Source organism: Bufo gargarizans, chromosome 1 (assembly GCF_014858855.1).
Source record: "Bufo gargarizans isolate SCDJY-AF-19 chromosome 1, ASM1485885v1, whole genome shotgun sequence".
NCBI lineage: Eukaryota > Metazoa > Chordata > Amphibia > Anura > Bufonidae > Bufo > Bufo gargarizans.
Window position 1 is genome coordinate 386,522,102 of NC_058080.1, and position 25,776 is coordinate 386,547,877.

At 43.1% G+C, this 25,776-nt stretch overlaps 1 protein-coding gene across 6 annotated transcripts in view; it reads left to right on the forward strand.

The window, feature by feature from the left end:
• Nucleotides 1–25,183, forward strand: part of GATAD2A (GATA zinc finger domain containing 2A) — a 57,998-nt gene extending 32,815 nt beyond the window's left edge. For 4 of the 6 annotated variants that reach the window (XM_044270594.1, XM_044270635.1, XM_044270619.1 and 1 more), the window contains exons 2-11: nucleotides 6,689–6,942; nucleotides 12,334–12,457; nucleotides 14,502–14,642; nucleotides 15,101–15,217; nucleotides 16,329–16,517; nucleotides 17,817–18,081; nucleotides 19,254–19,540; nucleotides 20,856–21,051; nucleotides 21,551–21,619; nucleotides 24,267–25,183. In XM_044270594.1, coding sequence (XP_044126529.1) covers nucleotides 6,689–6,942; nucleotides 12,334–12,457; nucleotides 14,502–14,642; nucleotides 15,101–15,217; nucleotides 16,329–16,517; nucleotides 17,817–18,081; nucleotides 19,254–19,540; nucleotides 20,856–21,051; nucleotides 21,551–21,619; nucleotides 24,267–24,394 — 1,770 coding nt within the window. In that variant the 3' untranslated portion in view covers nucleotides 24,395–25,183. The remainder of the gene's footprint in view (nucleotides 1–6,688; nucleotides 6,943–12,333; nucleotides 12,458–14,501; nucleotides 14,643–15,100; nucleotides 15,218–16,328; nucleotides 16,518–17,816; nucleotides 18,082–19,253; nucleotides 19,541–20,855; nucleotides 21,052–21,550; nucleotides 21,620–24,266) is intronic. The other 2 variants (XM_044270611.1, XM_044270603.1) reach the window with 2 other exon arrangements.
• The last annotated feature ends 593 nt before the right edge of the window (nucleotides 25,184–25,776 follow it).

A 25,776-nucleotide genomic window follows, 5' to 3' on the forward strand; every position in this document is an offset into this window, starting at 1 on the left:
TTCAGTGAAAATAGAAAAGGTCTCTAGTTACTTCCAGACTGTATACAGTGTTACTTTGGTGCCAAATATTTAGACCACCACGTTCAGTACCATGCCGCAAGTGTCTTCACACATCTTGCACTAAAATGTTAAAGCGCACGGTTGTAATATTTGGTTATATGGAAGTGAATTGTTGTAACCTGTGCTAAATATCACCACTGCACCTAAAGAGGGGTGTGGTAGCATAGGCCGATAGTGAATAAGCCCAAGATCTGATGGATGTTAACCCTTTTGAGTGTTACATAGTTCATACAGTTGAAAAAAGACTCAAGTCCATTAAGTTCAACCAAGGGATAGGTTGGGACGCGACAGTTTTTGAAATGTATTCATAAATCTTTGGGTTACTGTGAGCACTTCAAGACACCAGAAAATCTCAGTTGTGCCCACATTTGTGTGACGTGAGTTTTGAGGATGGCTTTAATGTGCTTCACCTATATAAGCCACACAGCAGAAACTGTCACAAGGCCAACACACGGCTCGCACGACCTGGTACGCTACAAGCGCCTTAAAATGTGGAAAACGCAGCAGATGTCCATGGTCGGAGCTCAGGCGCATGAAGTGTTCTACTTGAGTCCACAGAAATTTTGCATTGACGTTTGTCAATTGCAAGCAAAACTTCTGGTTCCATTGGTTCAATGTTATGAAGTTTGTAAGTGGGCTAGGACCATAAAGGGACCCGTAATTGTGACCCTTATCTCCGAACTCCCGACAGCTCATAAGTAATTTAAAGGGTAACTGTTGTGTTTTCATCAAAAAAACAATTTTAGCATGTTACTGCTGCAGAAGCATTATGCATAAAGCAATCTTTAGTTTCTTCACATACCACGTTTTCCCTTGAGTTTTTATCTTCATTACAGCTGTTTAAACATTTACAATATGAGGACCTTCTCAAGATGGCTACTCTGCCAGTTCTGAGGCCAAAACTGCTTTCCCTCACTTCCCATACACATTTGCTGTAGCCAGCAGCTCCCTGCCAGCCAATCGGATGCATTACCGAGACACGCCTCCTTACCCTGAAGCCTAATGCAGTGTGAAGGACCGCCCCACCGTCTTCCTGTTGTCTTAGGCTCCTTTCACACCTGCGTTCAGGTGTCCGCTCGTGAGCTCCGTTTGAAGGGGCTCACAAGCGGCCCTGAACGCAGCCATCTGGCCCTAATGCATTCTCAGTGGAGGCGGATCCACTGAGAATGCATCAGCCTCCGCTCAGTGAGCGGACACCTGAACGCTGCAAGCAGCGTTCGGGTGTCCGCCTGGCCGTGCGGAGGCGAGTGGATCCGTTCCGACTTATAGTGGAAGTCAATGGGGACGGATCCGCTTGAAGATGACACCATATGGCTCAATCTTCAAGCGGATCCGTCCCCCATTGACTTTCAATGTAAAGTCTGAACGGATCCGCTCAGGCTACTTTCACACTTAAATTTTTTTTCTAAGTTATAATGCAGACGGATCCGTTCTGAACGGAGCCACCGTCTGCATTAATATGAGCGGATCCGTTCAGAACGCTAGTGTGAAAGTAGCCTTAGCCAGAGAGAGGCAGTGGAAAGGGACAGGGGACATTAATGAAAGCTGGTACTATAAGGTAATTACAGATCTTTTGACAATCATTCAACTCAGGTATACTCAATAAAAAGACAGTTACCCTTTAAGCTATATTCTTATCAAACTGATAAGAGTCAAGCTTTTAGAAGTTCAGGGATAAGGACTAGGAATGAAATGAAACATCCAAAGTCAATTTGCATAAATCTTCGTTCTAATACTGTATGGAGCAGAAGCTTTGTACAGTATTAGAATGTATTAGCTCCAATGAGCCAAAGTTATTGCTTTGCGAAGTCTTGCGAGACTTCATGCAATAACTAAATTAATTTGTCCTATAAAAAAAAAAACATTTCCCGAACTCTGGTGCTGTTCCAAGGTACCACTTGGCACCGAACCGGAGCCCCTGCTCCTTACAGTATTTGAACGAACCTTTATGCAAAGCGACTTCAGATGTTTCATCCAAAGTCAATTTCACTCATCCCTAATAAGGGCTACACATCCAGCCATCATCTGATGGGACTATGTGTTCAAAAGGAAGTGACAAATAGGCAGAATTTAAAAGCTGTGCAGAAAAAAATGCTAAATTTTTTATAAAGACTAATTGAAGAAAAAAACAATCCTAACCCAAAATGAGTAAGTGCAATAATAGGAAATTGCCCTCAAAGATGTCCATGACATTTAAAGGGGTTCTACAGTTTGTTTAAACTGATGATCAATCTTCTGGATAGATCAGCAGCATCTGATCGGCGGGGCTCCGACACCTGGAACCCCCTGCCGATCAGCTGTTTGAGAAGGCAGAGCCGCGGCCTTCTCACTGTTTACCGCTGGTCCAGTGACGTCACGACTAGAATCAACTGGCCTGGGTGGGGGCTAAGCTCAGTTCACTTAAATGGAGCTTAGCCCTGCCCAGGCCATTTGATACTAGTTGGGATGTCACTGGGCCAGCGATAAGGCAGCTGCCTTCTCAAACAGCTGATGATCTATCCAGAGGTTAGGTCATCAGTATAAAACAAACTGCAGAACCCCTTTAAGCTTTGCACCACATCTTGTGAGGTTTTTGTAATGGAAATTTTCCTCTGTGGAAAACTAACACATAGATGCCTTGTGTAGCCTTAGGCCGAATGCACACGGCCGTGAGCGGTCCGTGGAACCAGGGGCTGGATTCCTGCTGAGAGCAGGAGTGCACAGCATCATTGGTTGCTAGGACGCCGTGCGCTCCCTGCTGCCGCTGCAATACAGTAATACACTGGTATGATCTATACCAGTGTATTACTGTACTGCGACGGCAGCAGGAAGCGCACGGCGTCATAGCAACCAATGATGCTGTGCACTCCTGCTCTCAGCAGGAATTCAGCCCCTGGTTCCACGGACCGCTCACGGCCGTGTGCATTCGGCCTTACCCTGAAGAATTTTTTTATTTTATTTTTAACTGATGACCTATCTGCTGGATAGGCCCTCAGTTTCTGATAGGTGGGGGCCCCACACCTGGGACTCCGCAGATCAGCTATTTGAGAAGGCAGCAGAGCTTGCGGTAGCGCCACAGATCACTAATCACAGCGCCGTCCATTTGATAGTGGCTGTGCTTTGCATCGCAGCTCAGACCTTTTGACTTGAACGGGGCTGAGCTGTGCCTAGGCCATGTGACTGATGAACATAATGTCACTGGCCTAGGGACAGCTACAAAAAGGCCTCGGTATTACTGCAGTTTCGAAAAGCTGATCAATGGATCAGGTGCTGATGACCTACTCAATAGTTGATGAGTTAAAAGGTCCTGAAAAAAAAACTTTAAGCTCCATCTCTATATGAATGAAAAGTTATACAGCACTCTTATACTCTGTTTTAATTTCCTCACTGTCGGTGAATGAGAACACTCTCTCTCTTAGATTTTCATCTGCTGAAAGTAAATCTCTCAGCTCTGATGTGGATCCATCTATACCTAGTCTTGGGGGATGCTCTCCAAAATGATGAGCTTGGACTCCAAGCTGGTAGATTGTAACAAATTAGGTTAGCATCCATCCATGTCCAGGTGTTCAGCCTCCTTTAGTAGAAGCAAGGCGATGACAGAAATGAGTATTAATTTACTTCTCTAGTGATTATGCATTAGCTATATACTGGCTCTCAAGTTACTCCCTGTTCATAGGATAGAGGATAACTGATGGGACCCTGATTAATCCCGACAACGGGGGCCAAGTTTCTCCGTCCTGATAGAGCAGCAGGTCAAGCATGCGCCATGCCTCTGCATTCATCCTCTATGGGACTTGTGGAGATAAATGAATGCCCCCTTTTGCCGTTATTTGCCACAAGCTGTGCACCAGGTACCCGGCTGGTGTAAAGAGAAGGGATGTTGTACCTTGTGCAAACAGACCACACTTGTGAACATGGCGGAGTTGCGCTTTACTTTTCCCATCTTGGTTACCTGGTGCATGCAATGTCGCGTGCTGTGGACTTGTCAGCTATGATCAGAGCATAAAGCTAATGGCCCTACAGCTAGGGCTGACTGGCATAATCGTGCTATAATTTCACTTTGAGTGATGCTCTTTTGGACTCTGTACAGGAATGCCAGAAGCAACAGGCCATGAAGGTGTGGGGGCAGTGTCACTGCAAGGGGTTAACGCCACTCGCAGCTCTTGTTGTCTGGAACCAGTTCAGGCCGGTTTTCCAGAAAGTGCTTTTGTGTCTCCAGCAGCATCCTGGGAAAATGAAGGTCACGTGGGGACTTGATGTCACAACGTAATGCCACCTGGGGTTCACTGTCCCCTTCTCAGAGCTGTATGCTATCCAATGCGGTCCTGGAAAAAGGGACATGTACACTAGTTGTAGGTGCTGTAAGATACCAGATGGGAATTAGTTTATAGGTGCCACAGACTCTTGTGCCAGCCTTGTAAAGCACACACAAACCACAGGGCAGGTCAGCTTTTGTATTCCTCAGGAGCATCATGCAGTTATATGGTTTCATCATGTTCAGTATCCAGATGTGTAAATTTGTATTTACAGGGAGTGCTCACTAGGGATCGACCGATATTGATTTTTTAGGGCCGATACCGATACCGATAATTTGTGGACTTTCAGGCCGATAGCCGATAATTTATACCGATATTCTGGGAATTTTCATTTTTGAAAAAAAAAAAAAAAATTCCCACAAATCTGCTGAAAATTATGTTTATTGTTAATGTGTATTTTTTTTTGTAAATCTTTCTTTTTCATTTATATTTAATATTTTGGTGTTATTTTTTTTTTTTTTTTTTTTTTTTTTTTTACTTTTTTTTTTTTTTTTAACTAACTTTTAGCCCCCTTAGGGACTAGAACCCTTGTCCTATTCACCCTGATAGAGATCTATCAGGGTGAATAGGATCTCACACTGTCCCTGCTGCTCTGTGCTTTGTGCATGGAGCTTATCATGGCAGCCAGGGCTTCAATAGCGTCCTGGCTGCCATGGTAACCGATCGGAACCCCAGCATTACACTGCTGGGGCTCCGATCGGAGGAGCAGGGGAGAGGGGATCCTGTGGGGGGGCGCACTGCGACTGGGGTGGGGGGGAGGGGGGGGGGCGCACCACTGCTTAATACTGGGGGGGAGGGGGGGCGCACTGCGCCACCAATGTCTGATACTGGGGGGCTTGGGGGGGCGCACTGCGCCACCAATGAAGCTTAATCTCTAATTTATTAATATACAGGAGGCGGGAGCTGGCTGCAGGATCACATAGCCGGCTCCCGGCCTCTATGAGCTGTAGCTGCGATCCGCGGCACCTGAGGAGTTAACTACCGCAGATCGCAGCTACAGCTCATAGAGGTCTGGAGCCGGCTATGTGATCCTGCAGCTCCCGCCTCCTGTATATGAATGAATGATAGATTAATCTTCATTGGTGGAGCAGTGGACATCGCTCCTCCCCTCCTCCTGTCCCCTGTACTTTCATTGGCGGCAGCAGCAGCACAGGGGGGAGGAGACACTGCTCCTTCTCCCCTGTGCTGCTGCTGAGGGAACACGGAGAGCGCTGTCAGCAGCGCGATCTGTGTTCCCATATACACTATCGGAATATCGGCAAAATAGATGCCGATACCGATAGCGTTCAAAATCCTGAATATCGGCCGATAATATCGGTAAATCCGATAATCGGTCGATCCCTAGTGCTCACCCCCGTTTCCCCACTGAGCGCCCGCAAACTGTTGATGGAATACATTGTAAATGTGTGCGCACAATAGTGAGGACCATGTCAGCTCCATAGCACAGGTGACGGACTCCCTTCAAACACTGGAAAATGTTCAGTTAAAAGGGGTGGCTACACTTGGGGACCTTTCCTGGGTCTCCCCATGTCAACATCTGGTTTGATGCTGGGTCACATGACTACTGCTACAGCCAACTACTGGCCGCTGTGGTCATGTGATGTGTTCACTGACTGCAGCGTTCACATGACCTGGCATCAAACCAGATGTTGTTGCAGGGAGACCAAGGACCTGCAGAGCTGGTGAGACAGCAGTGGAGCCAAAAGAAATCCAGCAGTGGGGATCAGGTAAGGCTACTTTTACACTTGTGGCAGAGTGATCCGGCAAGCAGTTTCGGCAAAATGTATGTCAACTGATGGCATTTGTAAGACTGATCAAGATCCTGATCAGTCTGAAGAATGCCTGATCAGTAACAAAAATGCATTGAAATGCCAGATCCATCTTTCCAGTGTCATCCGGCAAAAAAGATCCTGCATTCATTATATTTTTCCACCTTTTTTTCGTTATGCGCATTCCCAGACCGGAAGGATGGATCTGGCATTCCGGTATTTTGAGCTAATGCATTCCTATGGAGAAAAAAATGCCGGAGATGGCATGCTACGGTTTTCTCTTTTGCCTGATCATTCAAAATGACTGACCGGAAGACATCCTGATGCATCCTGAACGAATTACTCTCCATTTAGAATGCATGGGGATATGCCTGATCAGTTCTTTCCCGGCATTGAACCATTTTGATTGAACTCTATGCCGGAAAAGAAAAATGCAAGTCTGAAAGTACCCAAAGTATGATTACCACCATGGGGTCAGACCTACCCCTATAAACCTAATTGATAGTAATGTAATTGCAGTTGTGCAAATGATTGATTCTACAACACCATGTTTCTTCTTGTTAGGACGACGATATGGCGGATGAAGCATGCCGGACACGGAGTCAAAAGAGAGCGCTGGAGAGAGAGGTGACAGAGAATGACACTGACAACAAGAAGTTAAAACTGGAGAAGGGGCTGTTGGATGGGGATCTCATGATGAAGGCAGAATCTGGATCTGACGGTATGCCGGGACTTCTCAAAAGTGGAGAGGTGAAGGCCACTATTAAAGTGGAGGTACCAACGGGAGAAGAACCAATGGATATGAGCACCTCAAAGAGGTAGGTTTTAAAACGACACATCACAGTACTCGCCCATTTGTGTTTAAGTAGCATGGTATGTCTTGTATGCCTCCACTGTGCTCGGGCTGTCTGTCACAAATGCATACGAGCAGATTTTTGTGAAGTTTAGGCCATGTACCAGGAGGAGGAAATGATCAGTATCGGGACATCAGGAGGGTAGAGGAACCTCTTCATGGCAGCATGCTTCATCTCCCTTATATAGTATGCAGGCAGCATCTGTATTTGGTGTACAGGTTTGAAGTAATACCTTATCAATCCCCTACTGCTCTGTCCCCTTTATTCTCTGTTCACCCAGCCTCAGCCATGCCATATCACTGCAGATTCTGGACAGCTTTAAAGGGGCATTCCGTTTTTTTTTTTTTTTGTTTGTTTTTAATACAGTGATGCCTCAAGATACAATGGTCTTTTCTGATCCATCGTAAGTTGAAACCAGACTCAATATACAATGTCTCAGACTCGGATCCAACCAATCAAGGTCTCTTCTCTGGTGAAATAGCTGGATTAGTTACCAGTTAGAAGCTATTCCTGACTTTTTTATGTAAGGACTTGTTTTATCAGTCTTAATGATCGGCTTATTTTTCTTAAATCTTCATTTTCTCTGATCTTGGATGACATTTTGGGGCTTTGGAACCAATTATTCAACATACAATGGTTGTCCTGGAACCAATTAATATAGTAACTTGAGGGACCACTGTATACATGTATTTAACATTTTGCTTACTTACCTTTTTAGAGATGAGCTTAAAAATGCTACAGAAACATTTTGTCCAATCAGCAGGACTGTTAAAATCATTTTGTCTAATCTTCTTGTGCAAATGAAGAAGCCCTGCTGATTGGATAAAATGATTCTCTTCTCTAGTTACCTCCTATCAGGTGGTTGACCCCTATCTGTACAGCAGAGTGGTATCGCCCATAACTCGGTCATTCCTGTGTAATGCATCCATGGCCAATCATGTGACACTCCACTGACATTCAGCAAGCGTCAGTGTTTCATGACATAAATGAGCACTAGGGATCGACCCATTATCGGAGTTGGGCTACATGCACACGAACGTTGTTTGTTTCCATGTCCGTTCAGTTTTTTTTTTCTTTCTCCCCCCCCCCCCTTCGGATAAGGTGGGGACCCATTCATTTCAATGGGTCTGCAAACAAATGCGGACAGCACACTGTGTGCTGTCCACATCAGTATGTCCGTTCCGAATAGAACATGTCCTATTCTTGTCCGTTTTAAGGATTGTTAAAATAGATCCGCAAAAAAAATAAAAATAAAACGGAATGCATACGGATGACATCCCCCCCCCCCCCTTTTTTTTTTTTTCTCCAGATCTGCAATTTGTAAACCGCACTTGGTTGTGTGCATGTATATTCATGATTTTCAAAGTTATTGGTATCTGCATCTAACCTTGCCGATAAGGCGGCATGAACATCACAGAACATGAACGCGCTGCTGCCATGTTCCCTCAGCAGCACAGGGTAGAAGAAGTCACACTCTCCCTCCCCCCTGTGCTTAGCTGCCAATGTGGAGAGACGGGAGGAGGAGGGGCAGGCTCACTGCGCCAACAATGATGATAAACGTATAATACAAATACAGGAGGCGGTGCCTAGCCTATATGACAGGAAGCTGTGCTGCACTTGAGGGGTTAACTGCCGCCGCTGATCGCAGCTCCCTGTCAGAGGCAGGGTGCCGTCTATGTGATTCTGCGCTGGCACGCCCGCCTCCTGAATTAAACGTTAATTATCATTGGTGGCGCAGTGCGTCCTCCACCCCACCCCCCAGTATTAAAATCATTGGTAGCAATGGCCACAAAATCCGATCGGTTACCATGGCAGCCAGAATGCTACTCAAGCCCTGACTGCCGTGGTAATCGCCCTGTTGCTGTGTGTACTATGCAGGGAGAGTGTGAAGTCCTATTCACCTTAATAGAGCTCTATCAGGGTGAATAGGACCAGGGATTAAAAGATGTTGTGTTTTTATTTTTTATACTACTGGGGGGTGTAAGCAGACAGAATACACTTCTCCATGGTAAAGGAGCAGTATCTCTCAAGTGGGGAATAAGTCCAGACGCTCATCCTGTCTTGCTGTGTGCACCCGGCTCATAAACCCATCTGAGATTTGTCCAGTCCTTAAATCCATTAAATCTTACCCTTTAGGGCTCGCTATGCACGGGCACCAGCCGTGTGATGCGGACGTATTCACCTGAATGAGTCTTCAATCCACAATAAATAAATAGAACATTTATTATTTTGCGGCGTGGAGGCGTGGACTGAAATCCCACTGAAGCACTCCATCAAGTTTATGTGATCGTCTGATTGGTCATACGGAGCGCACACGGCCAGTGCCCATATATTGCGGACCTGCTGTTTGCAGGTGCACAAGCCGTTACTGACAAGTCTTACTGAATGTTCCCACTAGGGCTGCTGGAACAATATGACTTTAGTGCATTCATGAGAGCAGCATATTACGGTGACAGACCCGCTTGGCGCTTTATCTTACATTCTTAGCAGTAATCTTGGGCAGCGTTGGTCGGTAAAAGCAGGGAGGAGGTAAAATCTTTTCAGATCAGAGTGCTGTAGATTTAATGCACTGCCCTTCCATAGGGTTTTTCTGGGATCAGATTTTTGATAACCCCAGGGTAGGCTTTTTAATAGCACATCAGTGGGGGTCCAGCTCCTGGGACCCCCATTGATCAGTTATGCCAAGGGACCTCCAACAGATGTTCTGTCTCTACTTTACTTTATTTTTTTTTTATTTTTTTTAAGTAAAGTGCTGTGACTACAACAGACTGCATTTTACGTGCTGCAGACTAAGGTCTGTGCGGATATTCTAATCGCCTGATCAGTATCTCAAAATGCTTCACTAATAAGCAATGCATTAACCACCAAAGCGGTAATTATGCATTTTGGGTGGAGTTGTCAGGTGATGGCGCTATCATGGGAAATAAGCATGATGGTATAAACTGCATATTTGAAGGATTGTGTGCCATCTAGTGGCAGCTGTCACAAATAACACTCCAGCTATTTTTCTCACATACTAAAGAGGACCTGTCGGCTCTCCTACTTGTATTCCCATAACCCTGGGTTCACACCTGAGCGTTTCTGAGACGCGCGTATTTGTTGCGCGTTTTTTGCAATAGTAAACACGCATTTGTGTGATTGACTGCAGTGTTGTCCAATGAGTCTATGGGCCAAAACGCACGACAAACGCCCCCAAAAAAAGCTCAAGAACTTGTTTATGCGTCGGGCGTTTTACAGCGCGTTTAAACGTGCTGTAAAACGCTCAAGTGTGAACCAGGGCCATAGGGAAGCATTGGTTTTCACGTGTTGAGCGTTTTACAGCACGTTTGAATGCGCTGTAAAACGCTCAGGTGTGAACTTAGGGTAAAATAACAATACTGGAACAAATTTTCTCTTAAAGGGGTTCTACATTTTGTTTAAATTGATGATTTATCCTCTGGATAGATCATCTGATCGGCGGAGGTCCGACACCCGGGACCCCCACGATCAGCTGTTTGAGAAGGCAGCTGCATCGCAGCCTTCTTACTGTTTACCGCAGGCCCAGTGATGTCACGACTAGCATCAATGGCCTGGGGGCAGCTAAGCTCTGTTCACGTGAATGGAGCTTAGCCCCGCCCAGGCCAGTTGATGCTAGTCGTGACGTCACTGGGCCAGCGGTAAACGGTGAGAAGGCTGCGGCACTCCTGCCAGCACCGCTGCCTTCTCAAACAGCTGATCGGCAGGGGTCCCGGGTGTCGAAACCCCACCGATCAGAGGCTAGATCATCAGTTAAAACAAACTGCAGAACCCCTTTAACTCTGCATGGTTGTGGTCCTCTGTTACTCCTCTTTGGAAATTATGAATAATTTGAGAGTTGGATGTTACTCTTTGCTATCGGAGGGATGTCTGTCCACAATCCGGTACTGTCAGCACTGATTGTGTATGTGTAAGGACACAAACCCAACTGGTAATGTAAGTCACAGGAACAGTACAACAGGGTTTTGTAAGAAAAGACGCTGCAGAATTATGTTGGAAAATACAGCAAGTATTTCGGAAATTCCATTGACTTTGAATGGAGTGGCAGTGCTCGTGCTCTGCCCTTGCTCCCTTCAAATGGGTCACGGAAATCCAGTTCTTGTGATTGGGGGGGGGGGTTGCGCCCAGTTACTCCTTGCATATCCTGTGGATGGGTGATTATGAGGAAACCCCTTTAGTGAGCAGATCTAGATGCTACTGTGGCTATATGTGAAATGCATAGAAAACCATCTTCTACCTTCTCTCTGATGTGCTAACTTTGTGACCATGTCCCATATAAACCAGTAGTCTGGCGTGTAACACATGTTCACATTCTTATATGTACCGTACCTTTCCAGGTAACTAATTGTTAAAAATCCTCTGCTCAGATTAAAGACAGAAACCTGTGCTACTAATGCCAGCAACCGATTAAAGGGAATAAATCCGGTTGCTTTCATAATCCTGTAGGTGCATTTCTATTTAATATAATCTATTTGTACCCCATGTCAGTCATTTCAGGCTTCGCACAGACTGACCTAGCGCTGTCTGTCAATAGGATTACTAAAATGTCTAGAAACGTGCCTGATGCTGTGAGCACTACAGGCTAATGATGATGATGAGCTATCCTCAGGATGCCTCCACCTTCAGTAGAATGGGGGGTCCCGAGCAGCTCTTCCTCCTCTACGGATACAATGAGGAGTTTGCATGGCACCGCAGTCCTGTATATGCCCTGCTGCTCAATTCCATGTCTACAGTGCTGATGTAGACAATGGTCCCATAAACATTGACTGGATTAGAGGGTGCATATGTGCCAACTGCTTTGCCCAGACTCCTCAGTGATGATCTGCATTCTAGTGATTGATGGGGGTCCCACCATTCTGGCTCCCAGTGATCAGACACTTATCGCCTATCCAATGAATGTGATAAATGGCTTCTGTGAGACTAATCTGTTTTTGCTTTTAGTTTGGTAGATCACTAACAATGACCCTGATGTTCACTGTCTATCTGTGTATCTTGCAAACAGTGTGTAGAATATTTGATTCAGTGCCTTTAAAGTACATCTGTCAGCAGATTTGTACCTATGAAACTGATATGTTACATATGCACCTGGCAGCTGAAGATATCTGTGTTGGTAACATGTCATATGTGCCTGCATTGCTAAGAAAATTTTTGTTTTATTATAAGCAAATGAGCCTCTGCCAAGTACAACAGGTCAGCTAGTGTCATAGGTACAAATCTGCCGACAAATGCCCTTAAGTACTACACTTCTCAGTCAAGTTCTGGGGATGATGGCAGTGGTAGATCAGGCTTTGAATGCTTGTGGGTGGCAAGGCTAATGCCTAGCTTATTTATTTTGTTCAGCGAAATGAAGAGAGAGAAGAGGTCTCCCTCTCCAGACGTGATAGTTTTGTCTGATAATGAACCTTCGAGTCCACGGATGAATGGCTTAAAGCCAGCAAAGGAGCCCGATTCTGAAACATTTTTGGTAAGAACATTACCTCTTTCTGCTATGTTACATGAATACAAGCAATTAGTAACATTTTCTCCAATGGAGTCAGTTTTAATTAGCTTTAATATCCATTTTCTCTCATGTTACTATTTCAGGGCCATGTGAACCCTTTGGAGCAGGGTTCACATTTTTGGGGCATTTTGTTTCATTTGGTCTTTATGAAAAAATTTCTGCAGTTGCTTTTACATCTTTCAGGTTTCACTCAAATCCATCAGCGAGCTGCTTTGACGGGAGTCCTTATCTGTTATTTCTGGACAGCTCATAAACATTCTTTTAAGATAAGTTATGATCAAAATGTTAGAGTTCAGCATAAATGAGTGATCATGAGCTTTCAGGAAAGCAGAGATAAAGGATACAGAGTCAGAGTAACACACTGGTATCAATGGATAACCGAGAGTAGACTGTAGAGTGAAACCCAAAGACTGTAGACTACAAACGCCGACTGGAAAAATCAGTGGGGGCCTGACTGCCTGCAGCCTCACTGATCAGCTGTATGAAGAGAAAGCCGAACTCGTACCAGCGCAGTGTTCTCTTCTGTCTGCTCGCAGTGTAACTAGAACGCCACTGCCCCATTCATTTCAATAGGACAGCTCCTTTCTGTTCAAGTGAATAGAAGGGTGCCATCCCATAGAAGGGAATGAGACAGTGGGGCTGTAATTACACCGTTAACTGTGAGCAGACAGAAGAGAACACAGCACTGGTGCGAGTTCTGATTTCTCTTCATACAGCTGATCGGCAGGGGTGCAGCCAGATAGGCTCTCACTGATCTTATGATAGGTCATCAATATAAAAAAGTAGACATCCCCTTTAAAGGGAACCTGTCGCTGGGATTTTGTGTATAGAGCTGAGGACATGGGTTGTTAGATGGCCGCTAGCACATCCGCAAGGTTACTTTGCATATGTATCAAATAGTGTTTTTTTTTATTTATTTATTATTATTACACAATAAAAGCACGCACAGCTTCGGGGACTGGGTATTGCGGATGTGCTAGCGGCCATCTAGCAACCAATGTCCTCAGCTCTATACCCAAAATCCCAGTGACTGGTTCCCTTTAAGCCTAAACTATATGTGTGTGGCTCCTACCTCTGTCTTAAAGCTGTAGAAGACCATGTTTGAAAACTTGACTATTAGGACTTTATGCATCTTTAGACTTTCCTGTCTAGCTGTACACCACCTATTGATTGCCTAATTCTCTGGCAACATTTTGATGTATGCTGACACACCCCTGTTACCGCACCACTTCCTGTTAATCCAAGACCCTTTGTCAAGTGAGCCATAATGTGTTTTAAACAAATATGGTGCAGGACCAGTATGCTAATTTCCTGGGGCAAAACAAGCCACAAATGGCTTATTTAGCTTACTGTGTGTAAGGTCAGCAATCACAATTTTACATAGGGTATTTTTGTTTATATATTTTTTAAAATAAAGAACACAATCTCCCCCCCATTGGACTCCTAAGCATAGCGAGAGTAAAGATATTGATGAGTAAATTACCACCTATACTGAGTCATTTCCCAAAAAACTAATATAAATCTGCCCAGCTCCTCCTGCTCTGTAACATGCTGCCTGTTTCCGCGGGGACATTGGATTTTCTAAAATTGTAATATTTGACTTATCGTAACGGTAGGTCATATCAGATTAGTGGGGGGTCCGACTCCCACCACTCCTGCTGCTAACTGTTGTGATGTCACGTCCATCAGCCACATGACCTTAGTGTAGCTCTGTCCCATGAAGTACCAGTCACAGCCACTATACAATCAAGAATACTGGGGTTGATATACGGTGAAGAAGCTGCAGCATTTACCAGTGTGCTTCAGCCCCTTCAACAGCTGATTAATGCTGGTGACGGGAGGACTCCCACTGTGTGGTTGTGTGTTTTTTTGTTTTGTTTGGTTTTTTTTTTTTGTTTGTTTGACCTGTCCTGAGGGCTCCCAGAGAGCGCCTGTAATTATGTTCTTCAGAATATCTTGGTGTCATTAATCTTTGAGCTCTTACTAAAGTTACCGTGTTTCTCCACAGCTAATACAGAGAAGCAGCCCTGAAGAAAGAGAGCGATTGATCAAGCAACTAAAAGAAGAATTACGGCTAGAAGAAGCTAAACTGGTGCTACTCAAAAAACTCCGCCAGAGTCAGATCCAGAAAGAGACTGCGCCACAAAAGGTTAATTTAATGATCAGCCTTAAAGAGGACCTTTCATGGGTCCGAACATTGTAAGATAACGATCTGGACATGTAGAGCGGCACCTAGGGATCTCACTGCACTTACTATTATCCCTGGGTGCCGCTCTGTTTGCCCACTGTGGCCCTGTTACTTTCTCCCGCGCTGTATGGTAATTGCTACCATCAGTAAACCAGGGAGGAGTCTGCCCTGTTTCTTCCTGGGCGTTCCTTCTCCCAGGCTGTAATGCTGTCCAGTCACAGGGGGGGGGAGACTTCCAGGCTGTGAGCTCTGCGCTGCGGTTGGACAGCACTACAGCCGGTAAGAAGGAACTCCTTTTCTAAATCTGCCCCGAAAACCCTCCATACCCCCCCCCCCCCCCCCCCCAAGTATACACATTGTAGTAATAAACTTTACTACAGTAGGTTTTCAATTTAGTGATTAACTTCTTGTACTTGCAGGTACCATCCCGTATTGGTGGCACTGTTATCCCTCCTCCCTTAGTACGGGGTGGCCAACAGGCACCAACCAAGCAATCTACACAGATAGTTATGCCACCACTTGTGAGAGGAGCGCAGGTAAGCATCATTTGCACTGCGTTTTATGTATTAAGTTATCGTGCCACCAAGAATAGCTGCCAGCATAGGGATCACTAGATTTCATGTGCTTTGTATATAGTGCGCAATTGTTAAACTATATATAAAGTAACATTCTTTACCCGTTGTATGTATTGAGTGTTGGCGTGGCCACACACAAGTACGTTGATGGTTAGACAAACTATCATCTAGTGAAGGACTTTCGCAGACAGAGCCATTCTCATTTTAGTCGTTCAGACTAGGCATACATGTTCAGTGAAAGCGGGGGATGGATGAATGATATTTTTAATAATTATTTTAATTAATTTTTTTTTTTTATTGAAAGATCATTTTTCATCCGCAAGTGGTCTGTTTTTCTAAATTAAAGATCTTTAGTCCTCTATTGGACCAAAATTGCAAAAACTATAAAATTCATTGTTAAATTTCACCTGACAAACATTTTTTTGGGTTGAAATCGTTCATTTTTTATCAGCTTTGGACTAATGTGCATGGCTACCTTTAGAATTGTACTCTTAATATACAACTCTGGGTCTTTACAGCTGCTATTTTTGTAAGGCTAGTGTCACACTAGCGCTAAAATAAAATATTCCGCCAGAGGAAATACCTGCCGTACTTCATCACATCTGGCTTAGCCGTAAACTGCTGCAGCACCACCAGGCCCTATTGACAATAATGGGACATGGCGGAGATCCAGCCAGTTTCCGCCATTAGTGCCGAGATTCGGCCAGACAAATGTTGCTGCAAGCAAATGTGATTTTATTTATTTTTCTAAAAATTTTTTAATTTATTTTTAATCCGGCCAAATCCTGGTACTAATGCTGGAAACGGGGCAGATCCCCTATGGGTCCCATTATAGTCAATGGGCTCTGGCTGGCAAAGGTAGTATCCGGTTATGCTGGAACATTTTAGTGCTAATGTGAAACTAGCCTAGCCTCTTTGAATTGCTTGCGGTTAGTGATCTTTGTCTATTGTTGCTCCTGTTTCGCATTTTCTTTTCTTCTCACATGCTTTTCTCACGGTCTTCTTTTTTTTTTTTTTTTTTTTTTTTTTTTTCTTTTTTCCTTTTTTATTCCTCCCTACCTCACACCATCAGCCCATTTCGGTGTCTCCTCAGCAGATGCACAATATCAGACAACATCCAAGTACAGGCCCACCTCCATTACTACTTGCTCCTCGAGCATCAGTGCCCAGTGTTCAGATGCAAGGTCAGAGGATCATTCAACAGGGTCTGATTCGGGTGGCAAATGTGGCAAACACAAGCTTGCTGGTCAACATACCGCAGGTTAGTAAATGTAGAAATGTGAAGCAGTTTTTCCTTTCCAGTGTTACATGGAGAAAGTGTGTCACTTGATTAGAGGACCTGTCACCACTCCTGTTTTTTAGTTGGGCTTATGTTGTACAATAGTACATTTATTCATAAACTTATAGTTGGAATAATGGAGATATGGCACAACATAGTGATAGTAATGCTCCAGTATAGTCATTTCATGTAGAATTATTGACTAAAACGGACATGTCTCTTGAAGGGTCTCGTCACATCAGGACATAGCCTTGTCAATATACCCACTTCGGATATGTGAATGTTGTTGCATGGGGTCTCCCTCTAGGCACCAGGATGCAGGGAATCCATGCATTTGAATGGCATTAATGACATGCCCCATTTTCCCTGTAGCATCCTCTGCGACAATAACAGCTGATTGCTGGATGTCAGGAAGTGTTCACATCATTGCTGTTTTCTTTACATTTGTTATGCTCATTTTTAGTGCCAGATTTAGCACATGGCATACACAAACTCAAACGGAACAAGTTTATTATAATTGGTTCCATATGGTTTAGTATAGGAGACTGGACTTTTTTTTTTTCTCTCTAGTGTTTTAAATGAGGCGTAGATAAGCCAGTTTCAATTTAAAGACTGTCTTTATTTGCTGAAAGTCAGTCATTGTTGCAATATTGCACTCCCTCCATTTCCCTGTTAACATATTGATTTATTAAAGGGGTTATCCCATGATAAATGTAAAAAAATAAAAATCAGATATCGTATAGTACATATTCTCTTTCTAACCAAGCTAGAACCAGCCCTGTACCTCACATGGATCCAGAGATCTCACCATTCATTGCACCAGTTCTCTAGATTTGTTTTAGGCTGGCAGCTTGGGGGTGTGTCCTTTCTGCTATAGTGCTTTCCCTGTAACTGATACAGCTGGTGACAGTTGAAGATTTAAACTGAGCATGTGCGACCACATCAGAGAGGTGGATGGAGAAATAAGGAAAAGAGCAAACAGCAGGTGGCGCTATACAGATGTATTTTATTGAATAACTCAGTGGATATAATAAACTTTTAATTGCATGCAATTACAAAAGTATTCAGGTGCTGGTTTGAAAAATGTAGAATGTTTCATGGCACAACCCCTTTAATGACTAGATAGGGAAACCATGCTGTCAGGCTTGCTTTTTTTAAATGTTTTAATTATTCTTGTGTAAATATTTTATTGCATGACTGTTTATACGTATTATAAATTGCATATCGATTACTACCTCTAACCAGTTAGTGTATAGCCACTTACCATTGCCTTTCTTTTAGGCGTCCCCAACTTCTTTGAAAAGCTCAGCTGGAACAACCGGAAATACCACCAGCATCTCAATCGGTAATGCTAATGACTCTCCTGCCAGCCGGCAAGCAGCTGCCAAGCTTGCCCTACGTAAGCAATTGGAAAAAACCTTGCTGGAGATTCCACCACCCAAACCACCTGCTCCAGAACTTAACTTCCTTCCAAGTGCAGCCAATAATGAGTTCATCTATCTAGTAGGACTGGAGGAAGTAGTGCAGAACCTGCTGGAGACTCAAGGTAAGAATAACAAAGTCAATAGCGTTCTGGGATCTAAAGTATTGACACCAATGGCTGCCTCTCTTTATTCAAGTGGTGTGTTAAGTTGAATGTACTAAACTGTCATATGCAACCTTACACTTGTCCCTTGCACCTTCAGTTGTGTGCAATGAGAGCACTTGAAGATTTCAATAACTAGCATTTACTTCAGTGTTGAGTAATTGCTAAATCAAAGCTGCTTTTCCAGTGAGGTTAGGTACTGGGCTGTCTGAAGCCCACAAAGGGATTTATTGGAATACATCCTTAAACAAATTAAAACCAGATAATGGAACATTCCCCCCTCTCCCACAACCACCCCTGCTACTCCCAAGTGGTGAGGATGGGGTAAAAACGCCAATGTAACAAACCATTGGCACTTGTACTCTAAGTCGCAAAAGGGTCTTGTGACTGACACCAAAAACTGGCGTAGGGAGGTTAGTGAATGACTTCCATTGACTTCTGTGTACGTTTTTGAGGCATGCTGTGTGACCAGTGCAGGGAGGAGCAGGACGTGAACTGTGACAATTGCCTATTGTGACTGGTAGATCCTGCTTGGTCTCTATATAAAGGCTTATGCACATGACCATTTGGTATTTTGCAGTCTGCAAATTGCGGAACAGCTGGCCTGTAATAGAAAAGTTCTATCCTTGTTAATGTGGACAATAATAGGACATGTTCTATTTATTTGTACAGAATGGACATACGGACTCAGTGTGCAGTCTGAGTCATTTCCGTTTTTTGGGCGGCCCCATTAAGGTGAATATGGGCCGCATTAAAAAAAAAAAACGTATGGACACGGACAAAAAATGCATACGTATGCATGAGCCCTAAGCCTTACTTTTCATTGTGATGACAGGGAGATGGCTGCTGAGAAGTGATCTCCACAGATCTATAATTACGCCAGTGTAAAAACTGCAGAATTTTTGATTTCTTGAAGAAATTAAAAGAAAAAAAAAGTTTAACAAAAAAAACTTGATTATCGCACTGGTTCATTTCCTGATGACATTACTTATAGGGAATGTCTATTGATTGTGTTATCTACTTTAGTCATAGTTCATAGCACATCTGACCACCTTGGGCTTGTGTCTGCCAGATGCACTCTCCATGCCTAGATCACTAATATCCTGTAATGACTAAAAATGTCTTCCGTACAGGTAAAACTGTGCCACAACCTGCATCTCATGAGCCTTATAGTTGTGCCCAGTGCAAGACTGACTTCACCAGCCGCTGGAGGCAGGAAAAGAATGGGACCATCATGTGTGATGTTTGTATGACTTCTAACCAAAAGAAGGCCCTGAAAGCTGAGCACACTAACCGACTGAAGGCTGCCTTTGTCAAAGCTCTGCAGCAAGAGCAGGAGATTGAGCAACGAATACTGCAGCAGAGCTCTTCCCCTCACATTAAGTCAGAACATTCTGTTCAACATCACTCTCTAAAACAGGTGAGCAAACGGTTACACTGGAGTGAAAATGGGGAAGGAGAAATAAAATGTTACTGTAATCTACTTTAAAGAGAATCTGTTGCCACAAAATGCAGTAAAGTGCAAATTCAAATCGTCCCCTCTCCCATTTAAAAATTAAAATAAACAATTAAAAAAAATAAAGATCTTTGGCATTGCCGCATCCCAAAATGGCCACACTATTAAAATATAAATGTATTTATCCCATACAGTAAATGCTGTTCCGGGGGATGTAAATAAAAATGGCTGATTTGCAGTTTTTTGGGGTTTTTTTTCCCCCACAAATTGAATGAATAAAAAGTGATCAAAAAGTAATTCACACTCAAAAAATATCTTTAAAAACTACAAATTGCCCTGCAAAAAGTGAGCCCTAAGTATTAAAACAAGAAAAACTATAGAAATGTGGTATTGTTGTAATCGTTCTGACCTGTAGAATGGGGAAAAAAAGGTCAGTTTTGCTGCATTGGGAACATGCAGACAACAGAACCCATAAAAATATGGCAAAATTGTTTTCTTATGGCAAATTTGTTTTCTTTCCAATTCCAGCCCATTAAGAAGATACAAAACAACAAGTACTCGTATGGCTATGTGAACGGGAAAATGTAATAGTTAAAGGGGTTATTCAACCCGGCTAATGCCCAGGCCCCTCGTATAGGTTATACTTGCCCTGCTCCCCAGAACCCGCGCTGCTTCTGATCCCCACATGGCTGCTGAGACGGATTTTCACTTTGCATTTTGTTAATTGATAAAAAATAAACTCTTTAAAACTTGTATTTATCAAATCATTCTTGGGCTACTTTCACACTAGCGTTTTTTGTGGATCCGTCATGGATCTGCAAAAAACGCTTCTGTTACAATAATACATCCGCATGCATCCCTCATGAACAGATCCGGTTGTATTTTATGTCTTCTATAGCCATGACTGATCCATCCCCTATTGACTTACAATGGAGTTCATGACTGATCAGTTTTCTGCTGTGTCAGAGAAAACTGATCCGTCCCCATTGACTGATCCGTCCGCAGCGTTTTGGTGTCCTCCAAAGCGGGAATGGTGACTGAACGCAGGCAAACTGATGCATTCTGAGCGGATCCTTTTCCATTCAGAATGCATTAGGGCAAAACAGCCCTGAACGGATCTCTCAAACAGAAAGCCAAAACACCAGTGTGAAAGTAGACTAACTTTTGTAGCGTTTTTTCCACACTTGCCTAAAACTTTTCAGTGCTGTATGTAATAAAATAAAAGGTCTCGAAGGACGACACATCCTTTAAACTACTACTTGTAATATTTCTCTTTCAGAGCCCCACACCAATATCCCGTGGATTATCAGGGACCACCCGGGGTGTGCTGCATACGTTCCCACCTACGACCAAGCTGCCTAATGCAGCCACAATTGCCAACCGATCGGTAAAACCCGGAGAGCGTCCTATGAACAAAACTAATCTGGTATCTGGAAACTGGAAGAAATCTCCAATTAATGCAGGTTTGTACATCGGTAAGCCCTACAGTTTGAGGAGAATTTTCAAAGTTATGGCTTAGTATTGTGTGTATATCTAATTGTTGAGTTGGTACAGAAAACTAGATGTGGGCTTGGGTTACTTTGGACTGGTTTGATTAAACTGAAGAGCCATTGTCTACTACATTTTCTGTTCTGGCCTTTCCAATGATATTACACACATTCCTTGGTAATGGGCTGTACCCGCCTTCCCCCACAGATTGTATCTTGACTTGCCACATCTGGCTAAGACATGTAGGAAATCCGTATAAGAGGATTCTTTTTCTGTGTGTGTAATGTGTATGCATATATGCTTCATTGTATTCATCACACGCCAAATACTTAAAAAAAAAAAAAAATGTCCATGATGTGGACGGTAGGAGATTATGGCACGTTGGTTCAGTTTCCTCTCATGATTAAGCCGTTTTATTCTTTGTATCTTCCACCTTGGGTATTGCAGTATGTCATTGCGTTAAATGGGTATAATTGTTTTCTATAGGACAGACTTCTAGTCAGAGAGTCATAGCGACACAACAATCAAAGAAACAATCAGTGGAGATGCACAGGGGTAAGCAATATGGGTCATTTTGTTGCTGCAACAATTTTACCTGAATATATCATGCAGCATTTAAGTTTATAAAGCAATACGTATTTTAATTGTACATGAGAACACAGGTAAATCAATTTTTTACTTGCTTACTGTATCCCTCCCATTGTAGTCTCCTGCCCATGTGCTCGTTCAGGCAGTAGATCACAATTGAAAGGAGTCTTCAACTGTAAATGTTTAATGTCTCCCCACAAGTACACATTTCAGTTCAGACTGCCACAACATGAGGGATATGGAACTTTTTTTTTTTTTTTTCTCTATATAAATTGTGAGGTTGTTTTATATTTGCAGTATGTTCCACCAGAAAAGTACTGGGAAGTCATCCTGGTTGCTTAAAAGGGTTGCAGGCCATATTTTGGATATGTTTGAAATTTATAGTAGGGAACAGAGCCCTAAAAAATCACCAAATGGTATAAACTGCAGCTTAATATCTCTGCATGGTTTTGTTTGGCTCAAAGAGAATGTCAGCACATACCTCGGTATTAGGGCTCATTCAGACGGCCGTATGCTGTTCGCAAAAATACTGAATGCTTTTTTTTTTTTCTTTGCGGACCCGCAAAAAAAAGGATCCACAAAAAAGGATAGCATTCAGTATTTTTGCGGAACCATACACTTCAATGGGGCCATGTCCTTATTTTCACGGACAAGTATAGGACAGGTTTAATTTGTTTTGTGGAATAGAAAAGAGCCTCAAAGAAGTGAATAGGTCAGCATCTAATCCGCAAAAAAAACTGATCCGCATTTTTGCGGATAGCATACGGCCATCTGAATGAGCCCTTAAACGAAGAGCACTGTCAGATTCCTTCTGTTCTGCTGTTTTTAACGTTTCTGCCTCCATCCAGATCTGTGCCTCAGTTTAAGAGAAATCAAGTCTCTTCTCATATGCAAATGAGCTATTTGGTGCAACAAGGTTGGCACCATTGCACCAAAAGCTTAGCCCTGTATCGTGGATACTACCGTCCCCCAGTTGTGAGTGACAGGGACAGGCTGGCAATGTAAACTCGACTGGCCCTGTGTTCTCATGTGGGAATTGGCACACGCGCATTACGCCCTGGTGTTGGACAAGGCTAGACAGTACAGATAACTTCAGCCATGTCGAAGATTAGGGCTATACTGCGTGTGTGCCAGTTTCTGAAGTGATGGCACAAGAGCACAGGGCCAGATTACATTGCCAGTCTGGCACTGTCACACTCAGCTGGGGGGTGGTGCTATCCATGATACAGGGCAGTCCTTTTGGTGCAAGGGTGACACCCTGGTTGCACCAAAGAGCTTATTTGCATATCAGAATAGAGGCGATCTGGATGGGGATAGAAACGTTTGAAACAGCAGAACAGCAAGAATCTGACTGCTCTTCGCTTAAGGCCTCGTGCACACGACCGTTGTGTGCATCCGCGTCCGTTGTTCCGTTTTACGTGATTTTCTGCAGACCCATTGACTTTCAATGGGCCCGTTGAAAACTCGGAAAATACACAGTTTGTGATCTGCGTCCGTGATCAGTGTTTCCTGTCCGTCAAAAAAATATGACCTGTCCTATTTTTTGGACTGACAACGGTTCGCGGTCCCATTCAAGTCAATGGGTCTGTGAAAAAACATGGAGGCACACAAGATTGTCATCCGTGTCCGTTTTTTTTTTTTTTTTTTTTCCCTATAATTTTCAAGGCAAACTTGACTTAGATTTTTATTTTTATTTTTTCCCTTTTCTGGTCTGGTGATCCTCCAAAAATCCAGGAAGAAAAAATGGACACGGAACAACTGAACCTCGTTTTGCGGACCGTGAAAAAATACTGTTGTGTGCATGAGGCATAATACTGGGATATGTGCTGACAGATTCCCTTTAAAGGGAACCTGTCACCTGGATTTTGTGTATAGAGCTGAGGACATGGGTTGCTAGATGGCCGCTAGCACATCCGCAATATCCAGTCCCCATAGCTCTGTGTGCTTTTATTGTGTATAAAAAACAATTTGATACATATGCAAATTAACCTGAGATGAGTCAGAGCTTGAAAATATGACTCTTCTGTGCTCACACAAGTAAGATATGACTCTTTTATGTTAATTTGCATATGTATCAAATCGGTTTTTATACACAATAAAAGCACACAGAGCTATGGGGACTGGGTATTGCGGATGTGCTAGTGGCCATCTAGCAACCCATGTCCTCAGCTCTATACCCAAAATCCTGGTGACAGGTTCCCTTTAATGTAGCTTTTTGTCATGAGTTACCGTTTTGTGAAATGGACTGATATAATATGCAGAAAGTGTTCATAATGGTCTGCAGGTAATAAAGTATCATAATGTTTTAAAATGAAAGCTTGCGATTTCAGCCAAAACCATAAACTGGAATAATTTTCTTTGTCTGTGCATACCAATTGCTCCCTCTTTTGTAGGGTATATTCATATGCAGCATAAATTTCTCTGACTGCTCCGTTCATTTGAATTGGCTGCAGAAACCACCTCATTTACACGTATGGAGCCCGTTTAGAGCAAAATTTCTGCCAAAGATCTGCTAGGTGTGAATGTACCCTTAGAGATGAAGTGGTTGTTGCCCCATAATGTTGGCATACTGGTCTAATTCTTCTCTAATACGTATGACTTTGATGCTTTGCAGGAGGGACTTTAGCATTTGTGAACCCTGGCCTCACTGTGCATAAGTCAGCAGCTGTGGACCGCCAACGGGAATACCTCCTAGATATGATTCCTTCTCGCTCAATCACCCAGTCCTCTACGTGGAAATAATGAATGCATCCTTCAGCAATGACAGAAATAAAGACAAAAAAAAAAATAATTAACGCAAACTTTGAGAACATGAAAAAGCAAGAAAGGACTCTTTCCGGATAGCCCTTTCCCTAACAGAAGAGGAAGGATGATCCTTTCTCATCACTTTTCCTTCTTTGCCATTTTCTACTACACATGGAAAGCTCTGTAGTACCCTGCAGATGAGGTGTCTGTTGTGCTTTCTTCCAGAAAGAGGAGTGCACAAGAAAAAGGAAGCCACTTCATTCCCCCACCTCCCCGTCACATTTTCATCAAAACTGGCATGATGTCTTATACTACAGTTCGCCATCCTCCAGATACATACTTTTCTGCATTCAGGTCTAATTTTCCTTAAATAAACTATAATTCCCTCTACTAAGGCATCAGAGTTTTTTCCAAGGTGTGTTTTGAAGATGTAACTGGATTTTTTTTAAAATAATTATTCTAGGTATTGATATTTCTCATGGCTGCATTTATCAGGTCCACTTCTGATTCTGGGGCAGAACAGATCCAGTCAGAACAAAAGCATTTTGTTAATATAGTTATATTTAAATAAATCTATGAAAAATATTATGTTTATGCCCCACACGGTTTCTCGCTGTGGGTAGTCCAGCCACATGGAAATTATCGGAAGGATGTTTCCACCCTAATCCAATTTCTTCTTCAACCCAGTTTGTATGCTTTTCACTGGACGCAAGTTTGTGAAGGGTTAGAGGATTGAAAATAAAAATAAAAAATCTGAGGTTCGTTTGTACCTCATGTTTAGGTAAATGCTGCATTGTTCAAGACTTTTTTTCTTCTGTTTTTGGGCTGTATCAGTGGCTCCCCTCTACTGGCTTTACAAAAAAAAAAAAAAAACACATTGCAACAATAAAAAGAAAAGCCAAGTTGGGACAGTCTTCTATTTTCCGTCTATCTATCGTATCCTCGCAATTGACAAGTGTCCCCTCGATGTATCCTGCTTCTGTTTCAGGAAAGTGGAAGCGATTTTGTTTGGCGGAGGAGAAAGGATTAAAAAAAAAAAGTAACCTGCTGGTTAAATCTTCACTTTCCCCACTAAAATAATGATCTTTTAACCCTCTTTCTGTTGTGTGAATATCAATGTTTAGATACTTTTTGATATATGCAGTTGCTTAGGGGTTAGGTTATATATATATTTTTGTTTTGTTGGTGGGAAGGGAGACTTTGTATAAAAGTAAAAAAAATAGAATCTAAACTTGAGGCGTGTGTGTGTATGATAAAGTAGCCGAATATTAAATATATATATCTATTTTATATATTTTTTTTCCATTCCAAAAGATATGTGGCAGTTTTCAGGGGAAGGTTTACTTTTATCCCAATTTTTTTCTTCCCCCCCCCCCCCC